This window comes from Protomyctophum parallelum (assembly GCF_964188405.1).
Source record: "Protomyctophum parallelum genome assembly, chromosome: 9".
Classification (NCBI taxonomy): Eukaryota; Metazoa; Chordata; class Actinopteri; order Myctophiformes; family Myctophidae; genus Protomyctophum; species Protomyctophum parallelum.
Genome location: NC_139706.1, coordinates 17,905,288 through 17,928,843, shown reverse-complemented (window position 1 = coordinate 17,928,843; position 23,556 = coordinate 17,905,288). Strand labels below are relative to the sequence as shown.

Below are 23,556 nucleotides of genomic sequence, written 5' to 3'. Positions count from 1 at the left end.
CAGAAAATACTATTACTATTTTTAAAAACCCTTTTAAAATAGTTGAAATAGCCAATCTCCAAGCTCACAATGAACGTGTCGATGTAGATAGGCCGCTAGTAGAACTATTTTAAAAATGTTTTTACAAAATAGTAAAAAATGGCAAACGAGTTTACGGAAAAGGGCTGGCGCAATATACTCTTAATCTTATTGTGCATGTGTCAAACGCCAGGCCAGGCCATTGTGATATCTTTATATGCTTTGCACAAATTATCCAGGACGTATCATAATATCACATGCCCTTCAACCTCAGCCTCTCAAAAATAATAGTCATGTCAAATGTCGTTGCTTATAGCCTTTGAAAAAAGATGATTCATGCGTTCTTATTTATTTATTGTATTTTCAGTTTTTTGCTGAAATGACCGTATGTCAATTGCATCACAGCCTCTACGCCAATACAATACAATGACATGTGTCTTGTCATAAATACGGTAGCACATTTCACATGACCTTTACTTTGACATGGACAGGTAACGAGATCTTCAAGCCAACACACCCTATACTTTCGATTAATTCAATTCAATCTTTATTCCAGACTCAGGGGAATCCATATCACAGTAAAAAAACTACAATATAATAGATACAAAAAAGAATATAGAAAGAAATATACGATAAAAATAGTTCCACCATGTTCAGTTTCGAACATACAGACCGGTTCGCCAATGGTTCCACAGTCTGGAGGAGAACCTGACAGAACTACGTATCGGGGTTAGTAATGACACATCAATGACGTCATTTACTGACTCAGATACCCTACACATAAAACTATACATAAGATTGCGTAGCACAGCAGAGCAGGTGACCAACACTGACAAACATCTGGCTTGCACTGGAGCTAATAAGGCTCTTCTTTTTGGCAAGCAACACCGTTGTGCGATACAGAAATTGAGCTTAAGTGAGCAACACAGTCAGACTTCTGCTTTGATTTGTTGTTGAAAATAGTACAGTATGGTCCTATTGTAATATTGACGCAACGTAAAACTCCAAAGATCTTTTTTTTTTCAGGTATTATAGATCAATGTTTTTTTTTTTTTGGCAGCTAAACTTTATTGCAAATTGCAAATATTGCAAACAAGAGAATTATCCAAACCATTACATTACTCAAAGTGAGGCTTGCAAGTAAATAGGATGTGGAGGTATTGATACAAATTTGTATCTAGCAACTGTGTATAAGGTCTGGTTTAGTCAGTGGGACCTTTCAAAGATGAATGAACACATTGATGTCAGACTTTTCAATCTATTTTCATTCGCAAGAAGTACTCGCTAATCTGTTTCTACTCCAAACACGACAGGTGACTAGAAGTCAACGGTATAGGATCATGTAGGTGAAGATTGTTATTGTTGTTAAAGGAATGTGTCTGGCAGCAGACAAACAAAGGGTATATCTTTGTGTAATAAAGTGTGATCATGTAACACAAATTATGGACAATGCAGGATGTATCGCAGGACAGCCTGCATGGTACTGAGTTAACTGGTCGTCCTGGAAGGTTCCTCTGAATAGACACTGTTATTCAAATGATTTGCTACAGTCTTTATAATTGTTCTTTAAGTATTTATTATCTATGTAGTGGGTCGCACTACTAGTATTGTCTGGTTTGGTTGTATAAGTAACGTTTAGTTTTACAAAGCTCTACAATTCTAGCACGCCATGCTTTGTTTTAACCCTGACTGGAAATAAGAATTCAAGCTATTAACTCTCATTTATGTATTCTCAAGACAAAGTTAGCCTGAGGTGGGTTACATAATACTGTACTGTAGCTTTGTGGAGATGTGACATACTGTGTTGCATTATGGTTTAATTTTGAGACTGTTTGTTTTAAAACAATATAATTGGCTCATAATTCTCCTATCTCGGTAACCGCTGTTTATTGTCTGTCTGTCTGTCTGTCTGTCTGTCTGTCTGTCTGTCTGTCTGTCTGTCTGTCTGTCTGTCTGTCTGTCTGTCTGTCTGCCTGTCTGTCTGTCTGTCTGCCTGCCTGATGTTACCCTGGCTTGCAAACTGTGCCTTCTAACATTATTTTACATTCTTTATACAAAAATAGTTGGTTTGGTTTGTTGTGACAAATGTTTTTTTTATTAAGTTCAAATGTTTTACTGCTGATTAATAAAATATATTTCTGTTGACTGATAAAAGATGTGTGTCCCCACATTATATTATTACACAATGTAAAAACTGTAATAATTGTTAAGTTTGTCTTCATTAAACAAAAGTGTTCTGAAGATACTTATGACTGTATTTAATACAGTCATAAGTATTTAAGGAACCACTGTGATAGTCTAATAGACTATCACAGTGGTTCCTTAAACCTTGTAGCTCAAAACCACAAAGAGAAAATGTATGTTGAAAATAGCTGATCAAGACTATAAGCTCACAATGAAGTTCTAGATCTGCTATGTTCACTACTTCTTCAAAGTTATTTTTAATTTATTTCTTACATTCATACTGTAGACATACATTAATAGATTTCGATTGACATTGCTCAAATTTGATGAAAATCTTTAGATTTTTTTTTTCTTCCATTTCTTTTAATTATTATATATTTTTTTACAATACAACAGCCCGACAGGCTGACACAGAACAACACAAAATGTGAAAATAAAAAGGGAGGGAGGGAGGCTATGCTATCCATACAGTACATTATACAAATAGAACCACATGTGAGAAAGCGAGGATATACAGTATAATAACAATGTATTCAAAATCCATTCTGGGCGGGAACCCCTTTTGGTGTTTTAACTAAGCATTATGTTATACTTTACCTATTGAAAAATAGCAGATCTACAAGCTCTACGAGCTTGTAGATCTGCTATTTTTTTAAATATATTCTTTCAGAAGACTTTTTTATTTATTTTGACGTCAGGCCTAAATTGGTTAACAATTAAAGAAATTCTAGTAAACGGCGGGCGAGGTGGTGGTGTGTGTGTCTGTGTGTGTGTGTGTGTGGGGGGGGGGGGGGGGGGGGGTATTTAGGCTGTCCAAACAAATGTAAGGCCCCAACCCAGTGTTTGGCGACCACAGGATGTTCATGTTAGTCACGGTGAAAAGGATTAAGGCATGTTGCACTAAATGTTTCTGTCTCTGTGTGTTCAACGATAATGACTTTATGGCCTTCTTAATGGAGCTTCCATTTAAAATCCATCAGACTTCATTACACGCACGCACGCACGCGCACACACGTCACACACACGTCGCACACGTCACACACATTAAATTAACTAAAACAGTCAGACATTCCATCATCACTATACAGAGACTGCATAAGTCCCCTGCTGTCAGTCAAACATCATGGCATCATGTGACCTGTGGACGGTCTTTAAAAGGAGAAGACCTTGCACATACAGAAACCACCTCATCTCTGACCTGACTCAGACCAGACCATCTCTGAATCTCATCTAGACCGGCAAAGAAAGCTCCATCTAGATAAAAAAACAACACAACAGCAGTAAGTACAACACCTTAACTCTCTCTCTCTCTCTTTCTCTCTCTCTCTCTCTCTCTCTCTCTCTCTCTCGAATAGAATTTGAATTAGCGATATACATTCTTTATTTGTCAGCATGTTTGCTTTAAACCATGTTTCTTTATTTCCCTTCTTTCACAGTAGACCCAACAGTATCATGCATGCCTTTTGCGTCATCGTCACACACACCTTATCAATCACCTTACCAATTTTGGCCTTATTGATCGTCCATCGATCGCACAGGCGGTGACATTTTCATACAAATAGGGTCATTATTCATTATACACCTGGCAGTGGCAACATTGTTTCCTGGTCAAATACTTAATAATGGCAGTGGAGGTGGTTGCACACTGGGCGCGTTTTCGGATTTTCGGCGGCGTTTGTCGGTTTTTACGAAAAATGCGTCCATTGTGCAACCACCTTGAATGTCCCACTTATACACCTGGCTGAGCCCACACAGCACACTACAATCACACGCTATTCCACCAACATTACATCCACATTTGCCGGTCGCATTTACTAGTATGAACACCTGTGTCTCCCGTCCGGCAGTTAGTCACCCCACACCAGTGGCGTGCACAGATAGACACTAGGGGGGGCTAGAGCACCCCCTGCCCTTTTCCCTCTGGACAAATGTGTTTTTATACAGTACTGTGCAGTATGTGGACCACGGTGACATTGATCAATTCTTGATAAAAAGCTTCTAATATATTATTTATGCCCCAAAATCTATAAATCTCACACTATTAAGGCAACCGGCCGGTTCCACGCGCTGCACAAGGTGCCCTTTTTTTTCACTTGAGCACCTGCCCCTCTAAATGTCTGTGCACGCCACTGCCCCACACCTCCATATATGGTCACGCCTCGTGACATCACGCCACCAATCCATATATGGTCATTTCCATATATGAATATCACGACACTGACCTCATCTAACCCTGGATAACCATACATGGAGAAGACTGGGTCATCACCTATAGATCTGCATATAACATCAGTAGTATAGTGCAGTAGTAGTACACAGTGGTGACAGTATAGTTCAGTGTTGTTTTTGGCAGCACATTTCTATTTTAGTTTTAGTCATAGTCTCTTGAATAGTTTTCATTTAGTTTTAATCATATTTTATTCCCCTGGAATGTTTTAGTGTTAGTCTAGTTTCCGTCGTAATGACATATTTTACACTTGCTGAAAATAGCCGATCTACAAGCTCACAACGCCTCGCGCTGCGACGGCATTTGCAAGTGTTAAATTACTTCTACTGGATCTCTTGTCACTAGTCCCTTCCTAACATTTTAGTCTATTTGTTGATGAAATTGTCAGTATATTTAGTCTTAGTTTTTAGTCATCATAGCTTAGCTTTCATTTAGTTTCCATTTAGTTTTCGTCAGTGGAAAAAAGGTAGTCGACGGACATTTTTCGTCTTATAGTTTTAGTCGACAAAATCAACACTGGCATAGTATTAGTTATTATGTTCTCCTCCTTATACAGACTATGCAGTCAGTTCCCACTTCCAGAGTCCTGATGGTGGTTGCTCTCATCGTGGTGATCTCGAGCCCCGCCCCCGCCACGTCTCAACCTCTGAACCAGCAGCTCCAACCTCTACTACGGCAGCAGCCATTACTGCAGAGAACACGCTCCATCGCCCTGCTTCCTCAGGTCAGATATACAATCACAGACGGTGGTTATTCCCCAAACCTTTCAGGCCATCGTGACCCATAGGACTATAGAGAGAGATCAGACATAATTGCACCGGAGACCCAAACTACAGTATACTGATAAAAATAGCAGATCTACAAGCGCGCAAGTTGCTCGCTTGTAGATCAGCTATACAGTACTTTCTTGATTATTATAATTTTTTATTCATAGAATTTCTCAGATCTTTTTGTTTGTATGTTTTAAAATGTATATATATTTTTTTAAATAATCTTTAATATTGAATGTGGGAAAAGAAAATGGGATTTTGGGACACGAGTCATGATGACCCATAAAGATTGGCCCTTGACCCACACACGGGTCCCGACTATACCGACACACTCTTTGGGAAACCTCGGGTTACTTCAGTAACCTCAGTTAGATAAGTGACTCGAGAAGGGGTCATATATGAGTCGTGTGTGTGTGTGTGTGTGTGTGTGTGTGTGTGTGTGTGTGTGTGTGTGTGTGTGTGCGTGTGCGTGTGCGCGTGTGCGTGCGTGTGTGCGTGTGTGTGTGTGTGTGTGTGTGTGTGTGTGTGTGTGTGCGTGTGTGCGTGTGTGAGTGTTTGTGTGTGTGCGTGCGTGTAGGAATGGAGGAAGCGTGCTGTAGAAGACCTGCTGTCCCAGCTCTCGTCGCCAGGGGGCGATGCTGCCCAACGTGAAGCAGAGCTGGTTGCCCGGGCAACGGGCGAGGGGGAGGCGGTCTCTGTGGTTACAGAAGTGGAGGGAGGCGTGGCTAAAGAGCGCTCGGTTGATTCGCCCCGAGAGAGGAAGGCTGGATGTAAAAACTTCTACTGGAAAGGATTCACCTCCTGTTGATGGTACCACAATAATAATAATTACTATGATTATTATTGCTAATATAATATATTATAAGAAATTAAACAAAAATAAAAAACATTTGACTTAGTTTCCAGTTAGTTATTTTCACACTCGAGGGCCCTATCTTCATCCCTAAACTTATTTGCCATTTTTTACTATTTTGAAAAACATTTTAAAATAGTTCAACTATAGCCGATCTACATCGACACGTTGTGAGCGTGTATATCGGCGATTTTGAACTATATTTAAACGTTTTTTCAAAATAGCAAAAAATGGCAAATAAGTTTATGGATAAGGGGTAAGTAAGGGGTGGCGCAAGAGATAGCCCTATAGTCATTTCCTATTTCTGTAGAAAACTAAAAAGGCCGGGACATGCTCAGCCTTTATAATGCAGTTTGCCGGCCGGGTGCACGGCTTACGAAGAGAAGAAAGTTGTGTAGCCAGCACGTCAAACCCAAGCCTGTATACACCAGGGGGGCAGTCAGACAGATATTTTGTGAAGCCACTAAGGAAATCGGGACTTCCTGAAAGTTCATATAATGGCCTGTTGTGGCGCTGTCATTGGGCCCAAAAAAAACCATATCTCACCTAGACTGTATTACCTTAATAATAAACATGGTCATGAATACTTTCTGCTTCGCGTCACTAGTTTAACTAGTCAATAAAATACACAATTTATGATTAAATAATTATTATTGGCTCTTTAAGAACGAGATAGGAGGTTTCGAAAACGGGAAGTAAGACAGACAGACACAGACTTCAAGTGTGTGGCCAGCTGTGCCCAAACGGATCTAGAAATATGGCGACTTACAGTGCAAGGAATTACAGGCTTCATTTTACATCCATGTTAGACCCGGGGAATGCTTTGTCCATATTTTTTACAGTCTATGTAAACGCTGAGGAAGGCTTGATGCTGAAAGTACCAAAGGGACTTCCTATTTCTGACCGGTGTTGTTGTTTCTCCCCTAGTTGATCTGAGACCGATCAACCAGTCACAGACGGTGGCCTGTATACCTGACCAAAGTCAACCAATCAGCATGGAGCTCTTTGTGTGGCAGCTGTCTTTATTGTCCAATAAAAAAAATCAATCAAGTCTATATGATTCCACCCCTTTGTTACAACTGTTGTATTGTATCTTGTATAGCAGAAGTCATCATCGGACACGATGGACTACCTTAAGCAGTAAGCGTGTGTGTGTGTGTGTGTGTGTGTGTGTGTGTGTGTGTGTGTGTGTGTGTGTGTGTGTGTGTGTGTGTGTAAGAGAGAGAGAGAGAGAGAGAGAGAGAGAGAGAGAGAGAGAGAGAGAGAGAGAGAGAGAGAGAGTTTACCACGCACAGTGGTAAACATTTTTGGGAAACATTTTGGATGCCTGCACCAAACACCATGAAAAACACCTTTGTATGATCAATTTAGGCAATCAATCTATGAATTGACTAATTTAAAAAGTACAAAATATGTATTTGTATATCAAATATACATTTCTCAGGCCAGTGTTTTGTATTTGTATTGTGATACATTTTTGACCCAGTATTTGTAATATAATGTCAAAATACTTTGTGATGTATTTTTGTCCATCTCTGGTTATGATATACTGTCAACTTAGAGAAGCTTTTTGTGCTGCACTTCCATCAAATGCAAACAACTACAGTATGTCTTTTGGTGATTTACTTTACACGTGGGGCTTCCCCTGCGGTGACTCACTGATCCAAAAGAGTTCCTCAACCACCAACTTAAAACCCATTTTGGGCCGGGAACCCCTTTTGGTGTTAGCATTATGCTATACTTTAGCTATTGAAAAATAGCAGATCTACAAGCTCATAGTGCCACCGAGTGGCGCGCTACGAGCTTGTAGGTCTGCTATTTTTGAAAAATCGAAGAACGACGGACATAGAAACATAGCTTTTTCAGAAAACTGTCAGGATATAGAAGACATTTTTAGATCTGATCTCAGGTCAAATTTTAAAGCTTTCATTTTGTCATCGTTATGTCCTCAACACTGGTGACATCAGCGTCCACAGGCAGAGCACTTTGTGAGGCTTATTATTCAGAAAACCCCAGACCACAGAAAATCTACTGAATGTTCAAAGTTCAGGCCGGGTTTCTTTTGCGTGCAATTGAGGTCGAAAAAAAAGAAAAGAAAGAAAGAAATGTCACCAGGCACCTGTATTTCAACCAGGCCCAACTGTTCAACCAACAATGCAAAAGAAGCACATGACTGCTGAAGCGTTCGAAACCCTGTTATAATAGCAGAGAAGAGGATGTGGTGAAGAAAGACATTGCAGTATGAAAACTGCGTGGTGTCTGTTTGGTTAGAAGGTAGAGTCTGTTTGTATAGAAGGTATTTGTTTATATTCCCGCAACAATAGTCAACTGTTTGCTTAGACACATAGTCACATGCATGCTTTTAGCACATGGACTGTATAGGGGCACTATTCTGGACATACCGGTATATGTCATCATAGGTGTAATGGGAGACAATTCAGGGGGGGGGAAATAAATGTTCAAGGAAGGATTGAACTGCAAGTTAAGGTGTCAGACAAACAGGCCGGCCATTATCTAAACAAAACCAATAAAACAGGCTGTGGTGAGTTGAACTCAAATAACAATTGTCTTGTATGCCATGTTGCAAGTGTGTGTGTGTGTGTGTGTGTGTGTGTGTGTGTGTGTGTGTGTGTGTGTGTGTGGAGGAGTTAGTTGGTTTGGCAGATATAGTTTGAGGATCCAATGTTAGTTGGGAGTTAGGAGGCTTTCGCTGAAGCACTTTTTCATACTTTCCATACCAACACACAGACAAAAAAGCACACACAACTCTTTCTTAAAAAAAGAGGAACCGAAATGAAACCATGTGTGTGTGTGTGTGTGTGTGTGTGTGTGTGTGTGTGTGTGTGTGTGTGTGTGTGTGTGTGTGTGTGTGTGTGTGTGTGTGTGTGTGTGTGTGCGTGAGTGCGTGCGTGCGTGCGTGTGTGGTTTCATGAAAGGATGCACATGTCCATACTCTACATGCATTTAAACACGACACTTATTTGGACAGCACACTATAGGCTATGTAATGTCCCTGGCTCAATAAAATACACAATTTATGATTAAATAATAATTATTGGCTCTTTAAGAACGAGATAGGAGGTTTCGAAAACGGGAAGTAAGACACAGACTTCAAGTGTGTGGGAGCGCAACTGATGTGTTTTCCACTTGAGACATGAACAATATTAGGTAAGTGTTTCACTTTCTTGCAAAATTTCTCTCAGTGCCTAGAATACAAACTGTTATTGATGAGTGTTAATCTAACTCTTTAGTTTAGAGTACCCTTTCACACTCCAGTTAAACGAACACTTTACTTTGTATTGGTTACTTTACAAAAGTCATACCCAGTGGATTCCTCGCGACTCTTCGTCAGTGTGCCAGAATTGCACCTTAATGTAGGTTGTCATTGTTTTCTAAAATCATATGATTTCATGATAATAATATTATTTTCAAATATGATAGCCCAAAACATTGAAATCACTAGTCAACATGTACTTTATGATTTGTTTGTAGTGGGCTACTCAAGACTTCAGTCATGTGAAGACAGAATTTGTTCACCCATCTGTGACAAAAAATAATACAAAAGTCTTCAAGTGTGATGTGACAAATACACTGATTGTGACGAGCAGCAAGTGAATGCAGCAGTACTCCTATTGGGTGGAGCAAACATGACTTGAATAGCCTCCATGCATATGGATAATACTTTAACTTGTGTCTATCAGTTGAAATTGTATACACTTGGCAATAATATTATATAATATATTATTATATATGATATTACCGCACGACTGACATTGTTGCATCACCATTCCTTGTGAACATCCTTTAAAAACAAGACGCTGACTCTGAAGGGAGAGAGGCGGATCAACAACAACACTAAAGAATATAGATATTTAAAAAAGGAAAACTGTATACTAACCCCTTCAGTAAATAAACCTGAACATAGCTGTGGCTCTTTTCTGTCATCAAACAGTGTGTTGTAGATTAAATAATCTTCCAAAGATGAAGGGATTGAGTGACAGTTGAAGTTTTTGAGTGTTGAGAATATATCAAGAAGATTCAGCAGAGTGACCTGGACTCCTGTTCCTCTCTCTGTATGCGGTTGCATACAGAGAGAGGAACAGGCCTCCAGGTCATATACGTCTTAAGGATCTGTGCTAAAGATAAGGGCGACGCACAAATAGTTACACAAGTACACATTCGCTGACATAGTGATAGTAAGCATGGAGAAGTCAGGTCAGCTGTTAGATTGACAGCTGCAGTTGGAGTCAGAATGAGTACATTGATGCTGTGAAAAGTGGCAAAAGTGGTATTGACTGAGATTGACAAATAGAATAATACATTATATTTGGCAATCTATTTGGCATAAAATAACCATTACAATTGTAGTATGTTTCAGTATCATGGTCAATATCATGATAGTATAAGTATAGCAACTCATAGTCATAATAAATAACGATGTGCTCGATACTGACATGATGCTGCCCATGACACTGGCTATGCAGTATCATGGTCAGAATCATGTCAGATCATAGTCAGTATTTGTGCCTGTATCAGTACGATTACAATATCATGTCAATATTATGGGCAGTATCATGCCAGTATCATCATAGTATCATAGACAGTAAGACCTCTGAGGTGAAGTGCATGCACGCATCCGCCTGGGTGACGGCAGACTGCTTTGGCATGGGGGGTCAGATATGGAATGAATTCTGTACTGGCCATATATTGGAGCGTGTCTTGAGTGTACAGGGTTTGATTAGGTCAGATCAACATCTGCAATGTCAGAACAGGTCAGCTCCATATATGGAGATGTAATGGTGACAGCGGGGGCAGTGTCTTGAGTGTACAGGGTTTGATGAGGTCAGAGGTCAGATATGGAATGAATTCTGTATTGGCCATATATGGAGCGTATCACGAGGTGTGACTGACTGATGGACTGACTGACAGGTTAGGCATGACTGACTGACTGTTTGATCTGTTTTGCAGATTTTCATAGTAAACTGTGACCTACAGTCGTCGACAGTATCATGTCAGTATCACAACTCATAATTGAATGATGAGTTGCTACAACGCCTGATAAATAACTAAAGCAGGGGTTCCCAAAGTGGGGTCCGGGGACCCCCAGGGGTACTTGAGGGAGTTCCAGGGGGGACCCAGCTAAATGATCATTTGGAACCAAATGGACCCTTATGGGTTTGTAACTCAGAGAGTGTACAAATGGAACCAAATGGACCATAACAGGTCCATTTGGTTCCATTTGTACACTCTCAGAGTTAAATTAGCATTGATTTTACAATATAAATTGGGGGTCCCAGAGATAGAAATGCTATTAAAAGGGGGTCCGTAAGGGGGCACGGTGGCACAGTTGGTAGTGCTGTCGCCTCAAGGTCCTGGGTTCGATTCCCGCTGGGGACGCTGTGGGCACTGGCGGCGTGTTCCCTCCTCCGCGTCATCAGTGCCCATACCCGAGGCGGGGGTTGGCGATAGGGCCTTTCTGTGTGGAGTTTGCATGTTCTCCCCGTGTCCCCTAGGGTAGATACCCTCACAAAAACATGCCGTAATCCTGGTCTCTAAAACTACCTCCCCCTGGCCAGCCGGGGCGCCTGATGGAGGGGAAAGGAACTGGTCGGAATAACGTGTCCCTTCCACGCGCTACGTCCGTCCGGGGAAATTCCCCTCTGTCAGGTGAAAAGAAGCAGCATGGACTCCTCATGCATAGAAGGAGGCATGAGGTCAGTCCGCTGCCCCCCCAGGTTGGCAGAGGAAGTGTAGCGCCCAGGATTACATTAGATAATTGGCACTGGGTGAAAAGAAAACTGGGTTACAAAATCGTGGGATAAAAAAAAGGGGGTCCGTAGACTAATGCATGTCAAAATGGGGGTCCTTGAAATTAAATGGGTTGAAAATCACTGCTAGGGACATTAAAATCTTCTTTTATTGGGGTCCCTGGCATACCTTTTCAAATGGGGGTCCACGGGGTTAATTAGTGTCAATTTGGGGGTCCGTGACATGAAAAAGTTTGGGGACCACTGGAACCACTGGCCTAACGTTTATTTATTAAATAATAATAAGATGAAATGCATGAAAGCTATACGTTTCAGAAAGCTTTGTTCTCAGTGTTCAGTATATTGTGTCACCCTGCAGTGAGGCGATGTCTGACGATCCCGCCGTACGCGTCATCCAGTGGATGATCTCCGTGCCGGCGTTTGTGTTCGGCCTTCCGCTCAACCTGGCAGCCCTGTGGCTCATCCTGTTCCGGATCCGCCGCTGGACCAGCTCCGTCGTCTACCTCACCAGCCTGATCGTCAACGACTGTCTCCTCATCTTCTCCCTGCCCTTCAAGATGTACGCCTACAACAACCAGCACTGGGAACTGAGCCGAGGATTCTGCACCTTCCTGGAGAGCCTGGTCTTCGTCAACATCTACGGAAGCATCATGCTCACCGTGTGCATCTCCGGCGACCGCTTCGTCTCCCTGCAGTTCCCGTTCAGGTACAAGACGCTGTGCTCGTCGCACAGAGCCGCCCTGGTCAGCCTCGCGGTGTGGCTGCTGGTGTTCGTCAGCACGGCGCCCGTCCATACACTCCACAATGACCGAAACAGCACGCACACGTACTGCTTCCAGGGCTTCTCCGAGAACACCTGGTCGCAGCTCTGGATAATCAGCGTCATGGAAGCGGTCTTCGTCGTCTGCGCGGTCACCATGCTGTACCTCTCGGTGCGCGTCATGCAGATCCTGAGGAAGCTGAGGAGCAGGAACCCGCTCGACGGCAAGCTGCGCGGCAACAGGTCGGTGAAGATCGTCCTCAGGAACCTGATCGCGTTCCTCGTGTGCTTCATCCCGTACCACGCGATAGCACTGGTCTACTTTCTGGCCAAGTACAATGACCTGGGAGACGGGGTGATCAGGCCGCTGAGGAAGGTGGTGCACATCAGCACGTCTTTGAGCAGCATCAACTGCCTGACGGATGGGATGTGCTACTACCTTATTTTGATGGAGAGTCTGCAGTCCGCACAACTGGAAAGACGGAGGTTGTCCAACAGAGGGACCATAGCAAGGAACTCTTGTGACAAACTGAGCGAACAACCTCAAATGGACTTAGAGAAATTGAATGCAGCCTATTGATATCAGATCAGAGGTCCCCGGACGTACAGTGTCAGAATATCGGTGGGATGATTTCTTTATTGTCTTTATTTTATTTTATATTTGTACAATATTTTTTTAAGCAAATCATTGTTTTTACACCAACCAGATTTGTGAGTGTAACTCTGCATGGAAGAAGCATGAAAACTTGTATACATTTGAAACCAGGTGTTAAGTCTCAGGGTGACTCCATGCCACTCCATTGTGGCTAACGATGGCTGCTAAAAACGGTAAATAAATTACCATTAATTCTGGATTTAAATGACATTAAACAAACCTGAGAGATCTCGTGTTGGCAAAGACGGCTGCGAGCACGAATCGTGAGACTTGGCGTGTGTGGCAAATATTGTGTTAAGGACACCTCGACACATTGCCGGGGCTTCTGCTTCCCAGGTGGGAACAATTTAACAATTTTGACGTTTTACACAGTCTAAATAAGTCTGTATATAATAAAAAGTCTAATATGTCATAAAGAGGTTATGCCGTGATTACCCCCCCCCCCCAAGACATGATCATCAGACACTACATCATTATTGCCACCGAAGGTCGCAGATTACTGTGAAAACTTGCAAAACCCGGCGGCAGTCGTTCGGTTGGTCCCGTGGCGCCTCCAAATATGGTTGCCAGTCCATTACGCCTCGTGACGTCACGCCTACAATTCCTGTTATATGCCCATATATGTATATCGGCCCCGCCTGGCCTTACTAATTAGCACACATTTCAGGCCCTATACCCGGACCGAAAAGGTGAATGAACAAATATATATATCATGTATCCATGTGAAAAAGGTCCATATATGGGCATTCCCACCCAGCCGATGCCTGTTTTGCCCATATATGGAGATCTCTGATGTCATCAAGATTAAGCCCATATATGTGAATGTCAATATATGGCCATATTGTGACATGGTAACCAGTGTGGTTAGGGTTAGGGTTAGTCTCATGGTAACCAGTGTGGTTGCCGCGATGAGAGTCACACTTGAAAATGAACCAAGTTGGTACAACACATGGATCTACATAATGTGAAGATCACAACACTGACCTCATCAAACCCTGGATAGCCATACATGGTTTGACATACTATAGATCTGCATATTATGGAGCCGGCCAGCAACTCTACTGTCTACATCTGACCTCACTGACTGATTACTAGTTTAACTCCTGCTTAACTGTGCCATATTAAGAAGCTCTGTTGTTTCAGCGTGACCTCGTCCTTTTAGAGTGAGGTCGCGCTTCTCTCCCTCAGGGTGTCTTATTTGTACTATAGGAGAAAGAGTTTTTCCAAAAAGTGTACAGAAAGTGTTAATAGCACATTTTTATGTGGCCACACCCACTGGTGCATTAAATATGCCTGGTTTTCAGGTGGGTGGTGATGCTGTTTGTTGTATGTCAACAAAAGGGGAGGGGATGATATTGTGATGTCACAATATGTGATGTGATTCAGGTCTTTTGACTCCAAGGCTTTACCCTTTCAGGAAGAAACCAAAAATACACAGGGAGGACATTATTTCAATATTCTAACCATGCACCTGTTGGTCTATCAGAGTAATGTATATAGACACATACAAAACAGAACAAGTATACAGTATAACTGTATAAAGTATTTTTTATAATAACCCTGTCTAGTATCAGCCTCGGTTACTGTTTAACTAATTTGCTTTGACATAACAACCCTATAGCAACCTAGCTGTTTTCAATGAGAAGGAAGTGGAATTTCCAAAAGCCAAAGAGAAACTTTGTGGTCGGCACGTTGTTAAATCTTCACACATGTGCAGAACGGCTGTATTGTTTTAGGCATACAGTACAGAGCTGTAAGACTTATTATTTACTGTGATTTGCTATTTATCTTGTTCTGTATAAAGCACATGTTTTTATATACAAAAAATGTAAATAAAGTATGATCTTTATATGGGAGAGTTACTTCCATGCATGGTCCTAAATATATTTTACAATACATTTTTGCCAGTATTTAACTATTTTGAAACATCTTTTTTCTCTCCCTACAGTCAAGTTATACTAACAACTATTCGGTTTAATACCGTTAATGATAAGAATATCATTCGGAATCGTCAATGAGCCGCATGAGTAAAACTGTAAAGTAAAATAAATTAAAGCCTTTTGTTATACAGTTGTTGCCCCTACAGTATACACAGTTATCCTGTTACATGTTAGCCTACATGTTACAAAGCCTTTCCACATTGGTACATAGATTCTGTACATAGATCCTACATCACTTGGATCTCCCTATATGAAGCTGACCAACCTCGACTCTTCATCACCTTGAATCTCTGTATATGGATCAGAACCAATTAACATCATCATCTGGATCTCCATAGTATAGAGAAGACGACGCATCACTCTGAGATCAGCAGGATGACGTGACCAGCTCAGTAGAATAGTATAAGAGGAGCAGACCTCCCCAATTATAACAGATTCCAACAAACGCACTCGGGACTCTCCGAAGATCTCAATTCCCCAGAATCTAGATACCTTCCCCGCAGAATACCCAGGACTCTTCTCAGACACAGGATCATGACACGACACGACAGGACACACGCACCTCTTCCAGACTCTACCTTCAAGACCTTTGACCTCACGTAGAGGTGGAGGAGCACGATCAAGCACATCTCAACCCATACGAGCCAATTAAGGTATCTGGCCTGAGATCAGATTCTAAAAATGTCTTCTACATCCTGACAGTTTTCAAAAATAGCAGACCTACAAGCTCGTAGCGCGTGCTATGAGCTTGTAGATCTGTTATTTTTCAATAGCTAAAGCACGACATCATGCTAACACCAAAATGGTAGTTAGCTAATAGCTATAACTATATAGGCTAAGATTGAACTTATAGTGTGAGGTGGTGCAACTGGCTCCAGATATGCTACCTTTGTACTTAACTTTAGGCCTACCATATACAACCCCTACACGTCAAGGTATCTGGCCTTATAGAATCCAGATACCAGATACTAGCTTCCTTAGACCATGCATATCCCAACCACATGTTCCACACATGTTCTAATTGGACAGCACTGTGGCGGGTCCTAATCCTAGCCTTTGAATAAACAGTCGATCCTTTCCTTTAGTAGTAGGCCTATTTGATATTTTGTAAACAAATGGGCCATGTGGTACAGTGTTAGAACCCTTTCTTTCTTGCCTATTACTGTAGTGTGCATCACACACGCATGCGCACATGCACGCACGCACACGCATGCACGCACACACGCACGCACGCACGCACGCACGCACACACACACACACACACACACACACACACACACACACACACACACACACACACACACACACACACACACACACACACACACCCTCACACACACACACACACACACACACACACACACACACACACACACACACACACACACACACACACACACACACACACACACACTACGCACATGTACACTGTCACTGAAGTAGAAATAAACTTCAAACGTAAACTCCATTAGGTGGCAGCATTGCAACGTTGCAATGCAAGCTACCATAATAATAAAACACCAAAGAAGAGTTTCTTCTTCTTCGTCGGAGCTGATGTCGGCTGTGCGCTAACAGCCCTACTACACGTTTATCCAGCAGCAATAATAACACACTTTCAATCACTTAATTGTGCTTCCTTTCTACACTAGAATGGCTGGCAGCAGGCTTGAGAAATTTGGGACAATATACACACGGTAAGCCACTAAAGGTTGACACATTTAGTTTATAGCTAATCCAGCTATAAATTCGATTAGCATCTGTCTTGTCTGGTGCTGTGAACTCAAGTCTTCTGTCAAGGTTATCAACTCCTCTTCTGCCAAGTTAAATACATGGGGTAGGCTAGTGAACTTAAAGCGACGGCGAAGGTTTTTCTTTTGTTTAGTTCTTTAGAAGAAAAAAAAACATTGTGAGCCATTTATCTCATTAAGGAATTATAGGGTCTCCTATAACGCTAACGCTAAGCCATGCATGCATTTTTGTAGCCCTCCAAGCAGAACCCAATGCTACTGAAGTTTCTGACTTTTTGATGACACAGAGCATGGGGTCCTGTTCCAGCAGTATCCTGCCACCTGGTACGCAGACCTACATAAAACATAAACAACGTGTTTATGGCCTGTCTGCGCTCTTTGACGACATTTTTTCGTGTGAGGGTTTCTGAATATGTGAAGTATAAGTATACCCATACATACCGCTGCGAATATCTCCTGTGGCGCGGAAGCCGTTAAGTATTTTTAATCTTTGTTTGACCGATTTGGTCGCTTTGATTCTTCTCTTCCTTCCTTGTTTATTGACACCTCATTGTACCGCCTATCTGGCTAGCTAGTGGCGCTATAGCTATGACAAAGCAGATCAGAGGCACGGACGTAGCCGCACAAGCCAACCGCACACCGGGAGGCGGTACAATAAACGGTAAACAAACAAGAAGAAATAAAGCGACCAAATCGGTCAAACAGGTATTCGCAGCGGTATGTATAGGTACTTAAAGTTCACGAATTCAGAATAACTCAAACAAAAAAAAGCTGTCAAACGCCGCAGATACGATCTTAGAGAGCATATTTATGTCCGCGTTCCAGAATTCCCATAGGAAAATATAGTTATGAACAGGGACCCTACATAAAACTCATCCAAATTTCAGAAAAGCTTTATGGAGGGTTCCGAGAGGGGCTAGCATTTTTGTAGCCCCATATGTGCCCTCTCCCTACGCTCATTCTGTAGCTCCGAGATGAGGTCACACACTGGGCCCCTCCCACCGCGTTTCAGAAACGGCGCAAGTTTCCACAATAAGTGTTTCTTATCCTTACCACACCATTAATCCAAAACGTGTAGGGCCCATGCAGGTTTACACTAATTCAAATTTAGGATCGGCCCAGAAAATCCAACTAGAGATTTGAACTGAGCCTTTACGTCCCGTATTTTGTCAGTCGCTTCCATGTTTATCAAGGAAGTGTGCGTGTGCGCGTGCATGTCGAGTGAACTGAAGTCAGTTGGAAATTTTCGACCAGGGGAGGCGCCGGGGAGGCGCTAAAGCTTTTCAACTTCCTTGATAAACATGGAAGCGACTGACAAAAGACGGGACGTAAAGGCTCAGTTCAAATCTCTAGTTGGATTTTCTGGGCCGATCCTAAATTTGAATTAGTGTAAACCTGCATGGGCCCTACACGTTTTGGATTAATGGTGTGGTAAGGATAAGAAACACTTATTGTGGAAACTTGCGCTGTTTCTGAAACGCGGTGGGAGGGGCCCAGTGTGTGACTAATCATTGTGTATATTCCTGCACTATACCTGCATCGAGTGACCTTGGTACATAGAATTCGATCTATTGAAGATTCTGACCTTCAAATGTACATACGTTTTGTATTGATTGTATTGTTCTTTCTGCTTTGGCAATGTAAACGTATGTTTTCTCATGCCAATAAAGCCCTTTGAATTGAATTGAATTGTGTGACCTCATCTCGGAGCTACAGAATGAGCGTAGGGAGAGGGCACATATGGGGCTAGCATTTTTGTTGCTCTGCAGAACCCCCCGACGTACATTTCAGAGCTTGCTTTTATACCTATATCATACCATCATCACAACATAAATTACAGGCCTTTATTGGTTGTCTGTCTGTCTAACTGTCTGTAAATATTGTATAATTTGAATTGTGGACGATGATTGCTGCTTGCAAAATTGCCTGCATTTGTTTCTATAATGTTTGCACTTTTTATGTGGTGTACAATAGAATGATTTTAGAATAAACTTGTATTCATCAATCATATGGTTGATTCCCAGGGTTCGAGACCTGCTGCGCTCCGGGATCATCAAGCAGTCAGACAAACCCATATGGTATGACGTGTACGAGGCCTTTCCACCGAAGAGGGACCCACTTTTTGTCAGAACTAACACCAAGTCATATGTCCAGTCATATGGGAAGAAGGAGGAAGCCGTGCCTGACATCTTTTACAAAGAGGACTTGGTTAGAGCGTAAGTATTATTATATTATATATATTATTATATTCTTATATTGGGGTCAATGAAAGTCACTAAAGAGTAATGGGTGTTAATTACATACACTCACCGCTACAACCACCAAGGTATGCAGAACAGCAGAAGAACACCACACAAAGACCCCTTTTCCACCAGTTGGTTCCCAATGGGAACCGGTTCAGTTCTTTTTGGTTTTTAGTCCCATGAGCCAGAGCTCCAAAATTGGTGGGCAAACTATACCCTATATTAAATTGTTTATAGGATCAATACAAGTAAATGAATACATGATAACCCTTCCACAGTAGTACCTTTTTCATATTTTGCATATTATCCTACATAATGCCTCATTTGCATATTTAAAAATGTAAAATTTGTAATACAATATATCATTGTCTTCGTGTAAGTACTCAATTGGGGAAGTTTAATGGTGCTAACAATCTAATATAGGTATGGTTTTGCACACTCCATTCATAATTAATGTTTCAATTTTGGAGCTCTGGCTCATGGACTAAAAACCAAAAAGAACTGAACCGGTTCCCACTGGGAACCAACTGGTGGAAAAGGGGCCTTAAGTGTAGCCTGGCCCAGCCTGTGTGATTTCTGCATGGTCTAGAGGAGCGGGTGCTGGTCGAAAACAGGCGGTGGTGAATCCTATTGATCTGCAGTCCTCCTCCCCTCCCCGGAAGAAAGCAGCGTAGAACACTGATGTCGCCAGATTTGGAGCGACGCGCCCTCTGCACGCAGTTTTTTGTTGGAAACTGAGGCTACAATTCACACAGGTTCACCAAAATTGGACAAAATGGAAGATGGGACAAAACTCTGTCTGTGAACATTCTCCGAGTGTAAACCTTTGAGATGTTTGTAGGTATAAATGCCAGTAGCTCGGCACGTTCCGAAACACTCGGACCAGCCCGTTTGGTGCCGTCACAAACATGTTCAAAGTCACTTAATCGCACCTTTTCCCTAATTGGGATGCTCAGTTTTGAAGCTAACTGCAACAGATCGTCTTGACCATGTGTGTACTTGCCTAAATGCATTGAGTTTCTGCCATGTTTTGGCTTATTTAGAAATGCATTAAAGAGCAGTTGGACAAGTGTACCTGATTAAGTGGCCAGCGAGTGTATATTTAATGTTTTATAATGAGAATTAATGTCTGATTTTAGGAAATTCTATGAGGTGTATGCGACTGGACCTAGACCATTGGATCTTTCCAGACTAAACTTCGTTTCTTCATGCCAAAGGTATGTCAATGTATCGTTTTTTATTGAAATTAAAATTGCGATAATTAAAGCTATCCATGTAATAAATGGGTAATAATAATAAAGAATTGTCTTTTCAGTGTGTAGACTTTGCAATAGTTCAAGTACTATTATCTTGACAGATTACTGTACTGTGTTAATCTTTATTACATGTACCACTGTAAAAATATACAGTTTTAATTTTTTCTTCTGGGTTCTATTTTCATCCTTTTAAGGTTTGTGGAGAGGTACACAGAATTGGAGAGGAGTGGGTCGCTGGAGGAATCCAGTTTGTTTGAGGAGACTGCAAAGGCCCTGCTGGCAGAAGGAGTTGTGTTGAGGAGACGAGGAACAGGTCCCGCGGTGAGAGGCATTGTTGTGTTGTTTTCGTTTTTCCAGGACTAAGACGTGACGTTGACGAACGACACTGAAATAATTCGGGACAAGACTGACGCTGACGAGCTAAATCATCTGTTTGACGACGATGACGTTGACGAGATGTGTGTGTGTGTTATCGTTGACGAGACGAGGCTAGACGAAAATGTTAGTGGATTGACGAACAAAGTTTTAAATACATGAAAATGTTCCGCCAACAAATGCTGCTCTCACTGCTATCCTCCTCTCCTTTCCTTGTTGGTCACGCCCATCACTACATGCATGCATATGAGAAGTGAACGGTGGGCCGGCCCGGGTGGGGTGGTTGTTTAATGTTTATACCGCTGGCTGGCCTCTGCTTTGCGGCGCACCAAAACGATAGACTGCAACATGATGAAAACAGTTGCACTGAGCCATCTCGTTAAACCCAGCTGGCTGCGATGAATAACCTAATCATTAGGCCTAATCAACGTCATATAGTCACCAACCGATCCATATCATTCTGTAGTGTATGATGACCACGCAATGTTACAGTCCACTGCAGGCTACAGGCTATTTGATGATTTACAAAATTATTAGTATTATAATCGCCGTCCCTCAGTGCGGCGCGGCGCTCCTCGTTATATGTGCCCGATTTAAAATAACAGATCTCTAAGCTGTCGAGACACGCCATGAGTGGGTGCGTGGATGGTTTGTAAACTTTGTAGGCTATGTTTGTTCTTTTGGACACCGAACGGGGACGATACTTGGGGTCATGGACATAGCTTCACTTCAGAGGAAATGGGGAGCTACTCGTCACCAGTCACCACCACTGCAAATGGAATCCATTAGAATGATATGGAAATGGTACATTAACAGTCTACATAAATCCTTTATTTCGGCAATAAGTCCATTGAACACCGTTCTCACTCTCACACAGACACTGAACCATGACGGCGCGTGCCGCTCATGCGCTGGCCATGCTTTAAAGTGGCGTTCCTTTTTTTTTCTTGTCTGGCTTTATCGGGCTTCAACAGTTTTTTTACCTTAACTCTACCTTAACTCTTCCAGTTTCTATACATTTTTTTATTTTATTTTTATTTGTATTTTTTTATTGCCCAACGTTATACACATGTTAAAAAGGCGTTAAAGACGTTGTTCATCATCGATATGTAATCAACATGATGTCAGAGAGCAATCAGGAAAGACACAATGTTATTAGATGACTCGTTGCAATCATGGCATTTTTTAACATGCTCTTCTGTTTGTAATCTAAACACTGTGCAGTGGGACACGTTTAAAAAGTGTTACAAATAAGTGGGGGGCGGGCCCCAAATGACGATTATAAAAAACATTTCGTCTCTGCTGAATGATGAGTGATTTTCTGTGAACGTTTGCATAGCAGGTTCGTCAAACATTACTAGTTAAGTTTAAGCAATTAGACTTCCGGTCAGCGGACTTCAAAATAAGAACACAGCGTCATTAACTTTTAATATTGGGTACATTTGTTGTGTTTTGATGAATAACAAATATTATTATGACAAAGATGTGACGATAAACTACAATTGTACCTTTAAATCTGAATGCCCTCCCCAAAAATGTCCCCTTGGCTTTTCTCCTGCAGGTGGCAGCAGAGTCCAGGAATCCAGTGCTGGAGGTAAAGCTGGCAGACATACTGGAAGAGCAGCATGGAGCCGGTTCCGCTGAGAAGCAGGACTCGGAGGTGCACACAGCACGGACTTCTCCACAGTGACACGCAGCACGGACCTCTCCACAGTGACACAAGGACAAAATGGTTGCAACCTTTCCTCTGCATTCACACACCCACTGTGTTTCTGACATGGAGGAGGAGGATGCACTTAAACAATTCTCTCTTAACCCATTTAGACCTGAGGCCGATAAAAAAAAGAAGTCTTCTAAATCCTGACCGTTTTCTGAAAAAACTCATGTTTCTATGTCAGTGGTGCTCAACCTTTCCATGTCGAGGACCCCTGGAACTATCTGTATTTGGACGCGGACCCCCCACCCATCTGAAATTATGTAGTTCCAGGGACCTCCCCAGAAGCAAAGATTTGAGTTAAAAATGTTCACTCTGAAATAATATAATATTCCTAATTTGCGCCACATTTTCACGAAGTTTCAAAAAAATAGCAGATCTACAAGCTCGTAGCGCTGCACTCGGTGCCGTGCTATGAGCTTGTAGATCTGCTATTTTTCAATAGCTAAAGCATAAAATAATGCTTAAAACACCAAAAATGGGTTCATGTGGAAGGACTGTTGTTTCTTTACAATTATTTTTTTGATTAACTTAATTTGTAAATATTTGATATTTTATTTTGGTGTTGTCATAACTTCCAAATAAAAAACAATAATATGTCAAGCTAATATGGAGCAAGATGGCCCACTGTATCTGTCCTGACCTGTACAGACCCGCATGTCAGTCAGTCCTCCCATTGCATAGTGAGTGTCCATGCAATAATCTGTTGAGTCCAAGCGTGTGGGGAAGGCGGAGATGCAATATGTACGTACTCCATTAGTGTGCACTCCGCTAACTCAGCAGGAAATTGCAGAATTTTTAATTAGACTTGAAGTTACCCCTCCAGTCTCCTAACGGATCACCACTGTTCATCATGCACTGCAAGTTATTCTTTTTCTTTTCCTCCCAGTTCAAATGTTCAGCCTCAAAAGTACTTAGCAGCCACTCCAGATGCCTGTAAGTATGAGAAATGAACAATATGAAGAAGGCATAATGGAGTCCTCAGCATGGGTATGCTTCAGCACCATTTACAGTAAGTTCAGTCTCTGTTGGAAGAGCCGAGAGA

At 41.9% G+C, this 23,556-nt stretch overlaps 2 protein-coding genes across 2 annotated transcripts; both read left to right on the top strand.

Moving 5' to 3' along the window:
• The first annotated feature begins 12,186 nt into the window (after positions 1 to 12,186).
• Positions 12,187 to 13,371, top strand: gpr55a (G protein-coupled receptor 55a). Its single transcript, XM_083773630.1, has one exon. The coding sequence runs from the start codon at positions 12,222 to 12,224 to the stop codon at positions 13,158 to 13,160; it is 939 nt and encodes a 312-aa protein (XP_083629756.1). The 5' UTR covers positions 12,187 to 12,221; the 3' UTR covers positions 13,161 to 13,371.
• Positions 13,372 to 16,728: 3,357 nt separating this feature from the next.
• On the top strand, positions 16,729 to 22,882 carry mrps23 (mitochondrial ribosomal protein S23). The gene is made up of 5 exons (XM_083772956.1): positions 16,729 to 16,869; positions 18,948 to 19,139; positions 20,306 to 20,383; positions 20,617 to 20,743; positions 22,359 to 22,882. Exons 1-5 carry the CDS (start codon positions 16,826 to 16,828, stop codon positions 22,485 to 22,487), a joined length of 570 nt encoding a protein of 189 aa, XP_083629082.1. The 5' UTR covers positions 16,729 to 16,825; the 3' UTR covers positions 22,488 to 22,882.
• The last annotated feature ends 674 nt before the right edge of the window (positions 22,883 to 23,556 follow it).